This window comes from Uranotaenia lowii, chromosome 2, assembly GCF_029784155.1.
Source record: "Uranotaenia lowii strain MFRU-FL chromosome 2, ASM2978415v1, whole genome shotgun sequence".
Taxonomy (NCBI): Eukaryota; Metazoa; Arthropoda; class Insecta; order Diptera; family Culicidae; genus Uranotaenia; species Uranotaenia lowii.
Window position 1 is genome coordinate 181,754,588 of NC_073692.1, and position 13,882 is coordinate 181,768,469.

General features: G+C 37.7%; 2 protein-coding genes across 8 annotated transcripts in view; both read right to left on the reverse strand.

Moving 5' to 3' along the window:
- The window catches only part of LOC129743897 (atrial natriuretic peptide receptor 1), a 141,703-nt gene that overhangs the window by 86,644 nt on the left and 41,177 nt on the right, over window positions 1-13,882 (reverse strand). The window lies entirely within an intron of this gene.
- LOC129743899 (general transcription and DNA repair factor IIH helicase subunit XPD-like) lies at window positions 9,395-9,950 on the reverse strand. Its single transcript, XM_055736137.1, has 2 exons — window positions 9,612-9,950; window positions 9,395-9,548 (listed from the first exon to the last, which is right to left on the reverse strand). The coding sequence occupies exons 1-2, from the start codon at window positions 9,782-9,784 to the stop codon at window positions 9,467-9,469; spliced, it is 255 nt and encodes an 84-aa protein (XP_055592112.1). The 5' UTR covers window positions 9,785-9,950; the 3' UTR covers window positions 9,395-9,466.

The window sequence follows — 13,882 nt, forward strand, 5'->3', positions numbered from 1 at the left end:
TAGACGGTAAAGTGACTCCCTTCCAAGTATCCTCGATACTTTTCAATCGATCTTATGACCGCGAGACATTCTCGTTGGGTTAGTTTTTGAGAGAAATAGCAGATCACCTTTTCTCCGCTTTCTGTTTCTTGGGTCAATATCGCACCTATTGCAACGTCGCTTGCGTCGCATGCTACAGCAAAAGGTTTGGAGTAGTTTGGAGTTGTTAAAACTGGTGCAGAAATCAGCTGATTTTTTAATGTCTGGAAAGCTTTTTCGCAGTCCTCAGACCACTTAAATTTCGTTTTCGCCCTGGTTAGCTCTGTCAGTGGAGTGGCTGTCTTCGAGAAGTCGCGTATGAAGCGCCTGTACCAACCGCACATGCCGATGAACCTTTGAACCTCCTTTTTAGACGATGGGGTCGGAAACTTGCTTATTGCCTCGACTTTGGAGTCATCTACGTGCCACCCTTTCTCGTCTAATATGTAACCCAGGTAATTTAGGCTTTTCCGGCAGAATACCGATTTCTCAGAATTGATGGTTAGTCCTGCTTGGTGGAGTCTTTTCGAAATCTCGTTGAGTAGTTCTAGATGCTTCTCAAAGTTCTCTGTTGCTAGTATAAGATCATCAAGATATACGAATACCTGAGGTTCTAGGTCGATGAAGATGTAGGCCATGACTCTGGAAAGTGCTTGGCTAGCCGTCGAAAGGCCAAACGGCACTACTTTAAATTGGTAATGTCCTCTTTGAGGAATTGTGAAGGCTGTCTTTGGCTTTGATTCTGGTTCCAAGGGAATTTGCCAGAAAGCCGATTCGAGGTCGATGGATGACAGGAATTTTGAACCACTCAGATTGTTCATAATCGATGCAATGTGTGGAATGGGATAAGCTTCTTGAATTATGACCGAATTTAGTTTTCTAGCATCCAGACAAAGTCTCATGGAACCATCCTTCTTTTTAACTGCAACCGTGGCATTGTTCCAAGGACAACACATAGCTTCTTCAATTACATCCAATTTCAACATTCGATCTATCTCTTTGTTTAGGTCGTCTAAGACGAATTTCGCCATCGGATAATACTTTTGCTTGAAAGGTTGAGCGTTTCCCGTTTCAATTCTGTGTTGATACAAGTTGGTTCGTCCTAACCTTCCTTTGTTGGCCGTTGTGGGAAACCGAGTGATTACCTGATTCAATTCTAGCTTTTGCGCCTGAGTGAGTGAACTTATAATTTCCTGACTTACTTTGGAAGACATCGATAAACCGCATACCATGGCTCTAACTCCAAATGCTTCCCAGAAATCCATCCCGAGAATCAAAGATTTCGGCATCGACTCTACGAATAACACTGGCAGTGTATGCGTTTTGTTGTTATAGGCGATTGGTAAATGAGTAAAATAAGAGACCTGGTGGGGTGAATTATCAACCGTTCTAATTTCTCCTTTTACTGGATATTTCCTTAAACCAAGTTCGTCTGCGATTTTAGTCAACTCTCCACCAATCAATGTACATGTCGCACCGCTATCGAGTAATCCTTTGAGAGTGAGATTGAGAACTTTAATTTCGGCGTATGGGCGATTATCTGTATCTACTGGATCGATGATGAGAGAAGCTACTTTCTGGAAATGTGGGAAACTGTTTATACTGGGGATGAAGAATGAGTCGGAAGAGCTCTCCCCCATCTCTAAGAGATCTCCCTTTTTTCGTTTCCCGAATGAAATTGCTGATTTCTTGGTGTCAACTGTTTCCATCGGGCTTGGCAGCTTTGACAACTTCTGGTGGTACATCCTTTTCTACCACATGTAAAGCAGAACAGGTATGTTTTTGGGTTTGGGCACATCAGGTAAGTATGGCCCGCTCCTTCACATTGCCAACAGGTAATTGGAGAGCTGTAATTTTGAGTATTGTGTCCGCCGTTATTAGTCGAATCCTGTGCTGTTCTAGGAATCCTATTCGATTGTCCTGACTGCATGTGCAAGGCATTGATGTCTTCTACGACGGCGGCTACCTCCTCTGTTGTGTTCATGACCGATTCAAATTGTGCTAGCTCTCTTTCTTGATACTCTTCAGCTGTCATCTCTGGTAGGAGTTCCGGGAAGTTGCTTTCAACCATGTTCACTTGTTGACGGACCATGTTGTTTCGATATAGTGGTTGCTGAGGTTGTGGGTTGAATCCAGAAGGTCGACTATTTGCAGGATGAAATGGCTTGTTCCAGGATGTGCGGGGAATGTTGTTCGTCGGACGATTCTTTAAAGCGTACGATCGTGAAACCTCGAAGTCCTTACACACTTTGACTAGTTGCTGTACTGTTGTTGCTTGTGAGGCGGCTGCAATCGGAACAAACTCCGTATTAAGATGTGATTTCAAAATGAAGAGTTTCTCAGATTCAGGCATTGGTGGTTCTATTATGTCAAAAATGGCTATAAGATCTCGATAAAAGGAAGTAAATGGCTCGTTTGTGCCTTGGAAGCGCAGATAGAGGTCTTGTTTGAAGATCTCCGAGTAATGCGATGGCAGGAACTCGTTTTTAATTCCGGTTTTAAAGGCCTCCCACGTTACCAAGCTTCTGTAAGATCTTATGTACCACTCAAAAGCACGCCCTTTAAGCAACTGTTTTACTACGCGCAGTAGAGTTGTGTCGTCCATGCCTTCCGTCGTTGCGTACATTTTTACTTGATTTAAAAATTCACCTAACTTTCGTATGTCGCTTTCTCCGCCGTATTCCTCAATCTTCCAACGATGTAATGGCTGCGAGAATCTGTAGGAATTGTGATTCTCATCGCTTCTATTCTGCTGTGATCCAGTGTTCCATGATGGCCAAGTTTGACCATTTCCTTGTGGTCCATGATCTGGTATCCTAGGAGCCCTATGAAGTTGTTCCTGAGGATTAATCTGTTGATGTTGTGGTTGTTGAGACGCCTGCTGTTCCAGCTGATGCCGTTTTGCTCTCTTCTCGTCCAAAGTCCTTTGCAACTGGTCACATTGTTCTTGAAGTTGCGAAAATTGCTGAAACTGTAACTGCTGTTGTCTGACGAGATCCTGGTACTGGCTCTGCCTCGGGTAATCATGTGGAATTGCAATTGGTTGCTGGTGTGATGGGTTTCTGTATTGGGGTTCAAACTGCTGCTGGTTCCATTTTTTATGTTCCTGATACCGTCTCTCAAAACTGTGCTGCTGCTCTAATTTACGTTGTTCAAATTGTTGTTGTTCCCATTGCAGTTGTTCTCGCTGCTGCTGAAGCTGATGCTGTTGATCGTTGAGCTCCTGTTCTTTTCGTAGCTGCTCGTCTTGTTGAATTTTCTGAAGCTGTTGCTGCTCCTGACGTTGCTGTTGCCCCCTTTCATCGTTGTGTTGCTGGCCTATGAGAACGTGTTGCTGAAGAACCTCTTTTATGCTGGACTGCAAGTTTGAGTTTTTTAATCTGTCCAGAGTCTCTTTTTCCGTTGGTAGAATGTCCTGATCGCCTGTGGCTCCGTCTGCTGTTGCTGCTGTTTGTTCCAGGCACTCTTCGATTTTGGTTAAGGCTGATTCCAGTTTGGAGATGGTTTTGTTGGCGTTGGCTGTGATGAGACTGTCTTGAATCAGTGAAAGGCGAAAACGGTAATGGAGCAATCGGGATTGATATCGTTTCAATACTGGTATCGATTTTTGGCGGATTGCAGCTTCAACAAGGTGAATAATCGGAGAAATTCGTGCTTGACACTGGTAGATATTGTCGACATCCGTCGCAACATGCGTTGACGAAGTGGGTATATTTTTCTCCTTTGCTTCTTTATCCAAAATTTCCTTTAACGTTTTAAGTTTGGATTTGCGATCTAAATTTACAGGTTGTTTAACACCACGCAGGCTTAATTCGAAGATGAGCTCTTCGTCTTCCAAATGGTTAATATCCATTTCGAAGAATCTTAAAAAATCAAACACTCGGTAAAAATCACTCACTTTGACATAAAATCACTAAAGGGTATCCCGGCGAATTGACAATCGCGGATTATTTAGTTGGGCGCCAATGTTGCCTACTACTTTAGAGGGTTGCTGAATGAATACCAAACAAGTGAGTCAATCAATTTTACGGATCATGCGCATACACTTATAGGTTCAAAACCCAACGCTCAGTTTACGAAGACTTAAGTCAACAATAATTAGAAATAACGCTATCAATCGCATTGTGTTTAAACTGAAGATGCATAATTCTATATTCTATATTCACAATCAATCTTAATATCTAGGTTACCTTATAGACGAAAACTCTCCTCATGATGAGATGTGTACTTGTTGGTGAAGTTTCTCGGGCGGTCAGGTGTTGTTGATGATGGCTCTCTTCTTGAAACTTACATCAGCTACAAGCCTATTTCCCGATCATCCACAATCATTGGACACTCATTCGTGAGTTCCATTTGTTGACAAACAACACTCGAGAAAGCACTTCTATCCCATGCACACTCCTCCGACCTGCACTAGTTTGTGTTTCGCTTACTCCACTTCCCAGTAGTGGTGTGCACTCGCATGCATTCGTTGACACCACACTTATTCCACTTCTAGGTATTGGTCAACACCGCCATACCACACACTCATGCACGCTGGAATGGTGCTTCCTTTTCGGAAATATTAAAGATATTCGGCGACGATTAATCCGCTTCTTCTCACTCGATCTCCTTCCGTACCGAAGCAATCACGGCAGCTCTCCTTTCAGGCATGCACTCCTCGGCGAATCCACTGAACTTAACTCACCCGACGACGACTAATTTTCGAATCGACCGAGGCCCCTTGCCACGCGACGCATGCGGTGTTGAATCTAGCGGTTCACTGGGCTAGTCGTGGTGGCAGTCGATTCTTGTTGAATGTTCCTCAGATCCAATACATAGACGTGCGCATGTATTCGTCAGCATCAGCATCTATTTAAAAGGCCCTGATATTAGGTGTTAGTGTCAGCACTTTTCCAATAAGATTTAGAGAAGTTACCTCTGGTGAGAGCCTTCCGTCTTAGATACAGCTGATGCAGTTAAAGGGCGATATGTAGAATGCAATTCTTGTCACGTGCTTTGTAAAGGCGGTTCAATGGAATGGGAGGAGTCTCCCGAGGACCGTTCAATGCCTTTAAAGAATTTTCGAAACTGTTAGGGTTGTTCACTGAATTGGATGATGAGGTTATACCTTTTAGGTGTACGTATTCCTGTAAGATTCGGGCTGGTTTCACAGAATAATCACACGTCTTTCGGTTTTGCCTTTTCTGGTCTGAACCTTTGGATAGAGCATTCTTGTGGGAAAGATCTTGACTAGAGATAAATTAAAAGTTTACCTGATGTTGGTATGCTGATAGGCTTGGTGGTGATGTTAGAAGTTTCTACTCGTGGTGTCAACGTGGAGTTCTACGAATGTTGATATTGCATTAAATCGATGTTGTTCGTTTAGCAAATCTTGATTTACTTTTACCTTAACATGCAACAGGCATTTTTGGGACAACCTGAATTGCTCTTCACGGTGTAGTAACTTTAACTTTAACACCACAATGTTTTAACGGTTCACTAGACGATGTGACTTCTGGCCAACACTTTTTAATAATGAGCCGGTACGGAAGTGACGTGAGGAGATATTTCTTCATGCAGGTGGTTTTGACAGATGTAGATGGATTCTAATGACATTTCATGTTTGATGATGTTCGAAAAACAGGGCGTGTCCATTACTTTGAAAATTACTTATTGTTTTGAAGGTTGTTATTTTCTATCGACGATAAACAGCATTTGCTACCGAACATACGGTAACAATTACCAAATATTAGATATGGCCTAAATAACCTCAATTATTGCAGCTCATATCACCCGGCTCACGTTACCCTTCAATTGCTTTAATCCTAAATTACTACGAATATTAAGCACTGCAGTGAGTATAATTACATTGAATTATAACAAATAGTATAAAAGTAACTAACGTAAGAACTTTAGGTACACAGTTCAGTTAGACGCACACATCTCAGACTTATTTAACACGTCGAGATTCGACTTACGCTAGTTGGAAAATCTTTCGGATTCGTAGGAGGCACTAAAATGTAAGCAAGCATTAAATTTATTATTTATCCATTATATTCATCCATCCAATAAATTTTAGCTTTGAAGCTGACCAGAATCAGACTCTCAAGAGGTGTTTCATTCCTCGTAATACAGATATAGTTGTGTGCGTGCAGTTCGAGACGTTCCTGACCGGAGGAATAAATAATGTGTTGTTTGAAGAAAGTAAAGTAGACTGAAGAAGTTAAATTTAAATATCAAAATTGTTCATTGATAGCTTTTATCAAAATTATTGTTTTCAACAGAACAGGTGATTTGATATACTTCCTTCGTTATTTGTGATCTTTCTCAATAGCATCTGTATCGAATTTTATCTCCCCACATCAGGACCCGCCGTGACCTAAAGCATCTGCTGCTGTGACCGCCAAATTCTGTTCGATGGGCTCCCGTTGGGGCTTGACGTTGCGAATCCGGGTGAGAAAAATTCCAGGCATGCCTGAAGTGTAGTGGATAATAAGCACTGGTTCCTTGGAAATCGTAACCTCGATAGAAGCACGCCTGTACTAATGGATCTCCCAACACCAGAACCCGCCGGGAGCTCATAGCAGACGCTTCTCTGCCAATCCGGAGCCCTAGAGGCTGAAAAAAATCAGTGCTATCCTGCATGCCAAGGTGACTCCGAATAAGCTGACGGAAAAGGCGTCGGTTCGTAGTATCGCTGCTGAAGAAGCTCTGAAAAAACGCCCGTTCCCAGCATATCAAAATCATGATGGTAATGGCAACTGCTTATGATTCGGGAAGCGGTTATGTCTGGTCATTCCCTTTGATTAGACCGCAAACTAGAAAATTTAAAAAAGTTATTTAGTGTTGGTATCACATTTAAAAAAGTGTATTGAATTTTGTTTCAATTTGAAAACAAAATTCAATATACTTTTCCATTAAAATAGGTAGGATTCAAGAAGGAAAATTCACGGTTTTGGAACGAAAAAGTTACTTTTCGAAATTACGTTTTTAAATACGCGATTCAAACCATTATACTAGATTATAAAATGTATTCATGATTACATTAAATATTATAAGTATGGAACTATTATAGCAAATTTGAAGATCAAGTCAAACTTTTACAAATTCTTTTACATTTATTCATAACAAAGCTCGTCTTTCAGGAGATAAAAGAGGATGAAATAAAAGAATAAAACATAAACTGACTTGTCATTATCCAATTATCATTCTCCATCTTAACATCCTCTTAACAAACTTCTTCGGTATACTTACATTATAATACTCTCGCTTTTTTTCTCGGAATTATAATTGTATCCCGTTTTAAAGGTTTGAGTTTTTGGACCTGGTGAATAAATAAAATTGAGATTAGTAGTTGGTATAACAATCGCTATTTTAATGAAATTTAGTTTTACTTTTAAATTTTAGAACTGCTTTTCAGGATCAACGACAACGATCAAGTCACCAATAAATAACCCGTGTGAAGACCCTTGAAGAAAAACTGGAATTATAGTGAGTGTTCTATACCTACCTTTTTTCCTAATCATCACGGCTGAAACAGAGGCTGAAGTAGCTTGGATGTTCTTTTTAAACTATACTTGTTGAAGTTAAAAATGGATAAAAAATCATTTCCAATCTAGTTGACCATTCTGAAGTTATCTGGGTGGAATCGGAAAGCTCAAAGATCTGTTTTGGAATAATTTTCTGATTGTTCTACGGATTTCCCAATTCCTCCGTAGGTTCTCCAAGTGATCATTCCGGACTGCGATTCTGTCGAGAAGCTACTTCCAAATCTGTTGGCCACCCAGCAGTGATTTGGAAAATAACAGGAACTTTCAGGACCTGTTTTAAACGCGTTCGAAAATCGGCAACCAAAATAGCTAATTCGTCGCTTTACTTGCACGGACTACAAAATCTGCCCATTTTTAACGTAATTCGCCACATTAGTGACTTAAAGCGCAACAACCTGAAAGTAGGTAGTTTTGTTTTAAGGTCTCAATGGGTAAAAATGATTTTCTTCGTTAAGTTTTAGAAAATCAAAAAAATGGAAAAGCTGCAAAATGAATATTTAAATGCTGTTTTCAACTTTTTGCGTGCTTTCTAAGCATGCGAATCACATACTAAAACTTTTTTTTTGTAATATTGATAGTTTATTCAATGGTGCCATAATTAGTGTTTTTTTTATGCAGGTACAGTACCGTTCATAATTGTATAGAAATTGGAAGCTCGTGTACTGTCATGATGATTTTGAACGTCCATTACTTTTTTCTCTGATGATATTTTTCGATAAAATTTTCTGCGTAAGATAGATCAATTATCACACTATCATATCACGAAACCTGAGCTTTCTAAAAATTGTGTGGCCAGAGAAACAGTAATTCTACAAAAATCGGACTTTTTGGACTTTCGCCATTCAACTGCAATATTTCAGAAACTACGCAACGTTTTTTATTGAAATTTTGCAGAGAGATTGTTGAAGTATAATATTAACATGTCTCAAGTTTTTGAAAAGTTCTATCGATGGGATCAAAAGTTTCGCGATGCACAATATTTCGGCATGAACCTTTAAATGGGATTTCTATAGAATTTTGGACGATTTTTTTCATAGGAATTTCATATTTTATGTTGAACAACCAGTGAATCTGTTTCAATCAAAAATCTAAAACAATTTTGAAAGATTCTGTTTTCAAAACACTAATGGATCATTAAATCATTTTTTTTCTTTTCTTCATTGCTTCTGTCAGACATTATTTGACTGATATGTGGATGGAAAAGATATTTTTCTCATGAATCGTCCAAAATTCTATAGAAATCGCATTTTTACGTTCATGCCTGAAATATTTTATATCGCGTAACTTTTAGTTCCATCAATAGAACTTTTCAAAAACTTGAGACATGTTAATTTTATATTTCAACAATCTCTCTGCAAAATTTCAATAAAAAGCGTTGCGTAGTTTCTGAGATATCGCAGTTTAAATGGTAAAAGTCCAAAAAATTCGATTTTCGTAGAATCACTGTATCCCCAGCCACACAATCTTTATGAAATTCAAATTTTGTGATATAATAGTATAATAGTTGATCTATCTTATGCAGAAAATTTAATCAAAAAATATCATCAAAGTAAAAAGTTATGGAAGTTCAAAGTCAAAGTGACAGTGCGCGTGCTTCCAATTTTCATACAATTATGAACGGTACTGTAAATTTTAACATCTTGTCTGTCTATTTTCGTCACATGAAAGAAACCAAATTGATAGTGATATTCGGCGCATTTCTGTTGTTAAGAATATTCATTTGGTCCAAAATGTACTACAAAAGACAGGATAATTAATTATTTGTTTAAAATTTTTCATTGCGAATCATGAATCTGCGAATTCTTTTCGACAATCTATCGGAACAAAATCACAGCAGTTTCCGCTCGATGCAAACTTTTTATTGAATGTCTTTAAGAAAACCAGCTGGGTATTCCTGCAGAACCCGCAGCCGGGATTTAATGCATTAATTCATCTTTAAGAACCTGAACTAGTCCAACGTATTCATCGTTCAATCTTTTTCTATCGTCATACTTCATCCTGAAAAAGAAAGACAGTATATTAGTTTATATTAATGTTTTAAAAAGATCTTCATCGACTTACACAGCTGCATATTCCTCAAGAGTATGCAACCCGCAGGTACTCTTCTCAAGAAGCTTCCGGTTTATCCAGTTAACAATCATAGAATCCACACAAACGTTGTCGATATTATCGCAAACGACGACTGATTCCCGAGCCACCTCTTTGGAAACGGCTTCCGCCATTGTGGGATCCATCAAATAGTAGTAGCTGTAAACGACCACTTGCGCTTGATTGATCGAAATTTTAGGAAGTTGTTTAAATTCCCTTCCCGGACGAAACCTCTCAGATCATCGATCAAGTATACTCCCGATGCAGAGTGCTTTCCTTGCCCTCGTAGTACGGATAAGCGGGTCGGTCCCTCACATGCAGGGTTGCCAACATATTTTTTCAATAATCAGGGAACTGGTGAAATAAATATCAGGCAAAATCAGGCTACATAAGTAACGGAAATTCTGCTCAAAGTGATGACCTTTTTTTTTTTTTGGTCATCACTTTACATTTTTACTGTGTTGTGAGTCTACTTGGTTGCATCATTCTACACCGAAAAAACTCTTCACATGAACGCTACGTGAAAATGTACATGGATTTTTGCCACCATGAAAATCACGTGAAACCTACGTGAATTTCAGGTAGCAAACAGAGCTCGTGCAGCAAGCAGAATTCACGTAAAGAACATGTGAGTTGAAGGTGAATTCCATATGAAGCGAATGTGGATTACACGTACGTTGATTTCTTCTGCTACGTGCATTTCACGTAGTTTTCATTAAAATATGAACGTAGGGAGTTTTTTTCTAATGTTTTAAATAAAAAATTGTTTTAATTTTGCCTGTTTTTATTATCTTGAATAAATGATAAAATAATAACACGATTATCACAAAACTTTAAATTTAAGCTTTCAAACAATATAAACTTCACTTCACTTAGCTTTTTAACACAAACCATTCGTCGCAAAAATGACATTTGGTGTGGCCCTTCAGTGGAAACTCGGCTGTCCTGGCCGCTCCAATTTCAATGCTGTAATAATAACAAATGTTGTAAGAAGAAACAATCCCATAACAAAGTTTTTATCACTTACCAAAGTTCAGCTTCTCCATCACCCAGAATTCATATATTTGTCAGCAGCATCTGTTGGATCCACGCCATATTGAGCAGTATTTTTTCACATCGTATTTACGTGAATGAGCCATTGCAATTTACGTGAAAAACACATAGAATGCACCAGACCCATCTATAATTGATGGATCACTGGATTTTCACGTAAATCGGATATGTTTTTGTTTTTGAAGCGAACGGCTATGTGAATTTCACGTAAATATCAAGTGATTTTATATTTGTTTCTGTGCTTCACGTAAATCAAGCAAAAATTCACGTAATGAGCGCCTACGTGAAAATACAGGTGAACTTAACGTTTCCTTTTCGGATGAGTGTACTGAATCAAAGCCGAAAAGATTCTTTTTCATTCCTTTTTTGAATATGAATTAGTTACTCATGCGGACCTCGATTCAGACCACCTTCCAGTAACTTTTTCTTCATCCCAAAATCCCATTGAAAACCCATTAAAATCAACTTTAAACTTTCAAAAAGCAGACTGGGAGCGATATAGGAATTTCATTGAACGTTAACTTGGATGTAAACGTTCCACTGAATTCAATTGAAGATATTGATTTGGCTGTAGAAAATTTGACAACTTCAATAGTCAATGCTAAAGCCGCTTCAATACCTAAAGTTAAACATGAATTTAATCAACCTTTAATTGATGATTATTATTATTATAATTTATTAGAGACCTTTTAACCACCTGGGTCATTCGGGTCTGTAGGTTTAATTGATGATGATCTTCAGTGTTTGATACGACTGAAAAACATTCGTCGACGCCAATATCAAAGTACAAGGGATCCTTAATTGAAATTTATTTATCGCGACCTTCAAAAAGAAATCAAACATCGTTTAAATTTCATTCGTAATGAAAATTTCGCTAAAGTAGTAGAGGACATAAAACCCTACTCAAAGCCATTTTGAAAATTAACTAAAATTCTGAAAAAGCCACAGAAGCCAATTCCTACACTGCAAAAAATCCACATATTAGGAATATGTGTTAGCCTTATAGATTTTTGCAATGTGATTTCCATTTGGAAAATACGTGCCCACAAATATAGAATTTAAGCTTATAACTTTTATTTGCATCACATAAAAGTTATAAAATCCCACACTTAAATATTATAAGCCTGCATTGTACTCAAACGCTTGCCTACTTTAAGGCGTTTTCATACATGCCTACACAAAGGCGACTTTTTTTTTTGTTCCACAGGGTTTTTCGGACGAAAAAAGAAGTTTTGTGGTTCTGTCAGACATTTATTTTTAATTCCCTATCATATCGACGACAAAGTCTTTAAGATTGGCCGGCCCATTTGCTTCACTATATTCCAACTCATTCGCCTGAACACGGGATCGACGGCTTTGGCGGACACCATAGACTCTTGTTCTGTAAATTGAAATAAAAAAAAATTTAAACATACGAGAGATCATTAATTGATTAACTTACCTTCTGCATTTTCTCTCGACATCTGCTCCATATCAGATTTCCTTGTCATGCAGTCTTCCTACGGGAGAGAATAGAAAAAAACGATAAGAATCCATTTTTATTTTCTTGATTGAGTATTACTTACCTGATTATTGTTTTTCAGTTGGATCTTAGAACGGCACACCAACTTTTTCTTCAGAGTGGCCATTTTGAATGTTCAAAGGCGAAAATCATAGAATTTATGTGTCGATTACATATACATTTCATATTTCGATAGTAAATTTTATGTGTGACTTATGAGTATCATATGAAGCATATGAGATCTAAGTGTAAAGTAATTTGGAAGACGTATGTGTGGGGAAAACATACATCCTAAGTGTGAATTTTTTGCAGTGTACATTGAAAGATGGGGATAAACTTCTTATAACCAATGCAGAAAAAGCTCAAAAATTATCCCAACAATTTAAGTCTGCTCTTGATTTTAATTTACAAACGTTGTAAGTCCAATTGATGCTCAAATTTCCCTTGAATTTGATGATATTCTTTCTAAACAAAATGTATTTGAAAGTTCTTGTGAGACAAATATTGATGAACTTAAATTGATTTTCAAAAAATTTAAAAATATGAAAGCCTCGAGGGAAGATGGGATATTCTATATTCTTATTAAAAAGTTGCCTGAAAGCACTTTAAATTTTTTAGTTAAAAACTTCAACACATGTTTTCACTTGGCTTATTTTCCCAATAAATGGAAAAATGCCAAAGTAACTCCAATTTTAAAACCTGGAAAAAGTGCTTCAGAGCCTTCAAGTTATCGACCAATTAGTTCGCTTCCATCTTTAAGTAAACTATTTGAGAGAGTTATTTTGAACAGAATGATGATTCACATTAATCAGAATTTTATTTTCCCTGATGAACAATTTGGTTTTCGTCATGGACATTCTACTACACATCAACTTTTGAGTGTAACTAATATGATTAACGCTAGCAAATCTGATGGTTATTCAACTGGTGTTGCTCTTCTAGATATTGAAAAAGCTTTTGACAGTATTTGGCACAAAAGTTTAGTAGCTAAAGTAGCTCGATTTGATTTTCCTGTATATCTCAACAAAATTAATCAAAATTATTTGACTAGCCGAACTTTGCAAGTAAGCTATCAAAATTTTTACTCTGAAAAAACACCCATTAGAGCTGGTGTTGTTCAGGGCAGTATACTTGGGCCAATTTTATACAATATTTTTAAATCTGTTCATTCTGATGTACCAGAAGGAAAAGATAGAACATTATTTGCTGACGATACTTTGCTTTCAGCCAAACGTCGAAATTTAGGGTGGTACGCAGTAGATTGCTACTAAATTTAAATTTCTTTATGAATTACCGACAACTGAGGCAACATGCAACAATTGTCAACTTCAATGGCTTCTAAAATACTCATGTTCACAGTTAATCCTACCCCTTATGCATCAAAAGTTTAAGGACGATGGAACAACAAAGTTGCGTAGTTAGAATAATTATTGGTTTATTTAGTTATTTTTTATTTTCTTAAAACATGCAATTTTCACCATCCTCAGAAAATGGGGTATCTTGCAACAAACTTTGTTTTTAATGAAAAATCTTATGTACACGTATGAAAATTTATAGTTTTTAATGTATTGGCGATGCCTTTAAGGCCATTACGAATAAAAACTTCAATTGCAGTATTTTTTTTGGTCTGTAAAAACTAATTTGAAATATTCTACAAGCTGAAATCATAAAAATAAATGTTTGGATGAAT

Excerpts from the sequence above, each read along its gene's own strand:
- LOC129743899 (XM_055736137.1), bottom strand. The coding sequence starts at position 9,784 with ATGGATCCCACAATGGCGGAAGCCGTTTCCAAAGAGGTGGCTCGGGAA. Across the intron at positions 9,549-9,611 it reads CTTGAGGAATATGCAGCTGT|GATGAAGTATGACGATAGAA; the intron begins GTAAGTCGATGA and ends TTTCTTTTTCAG.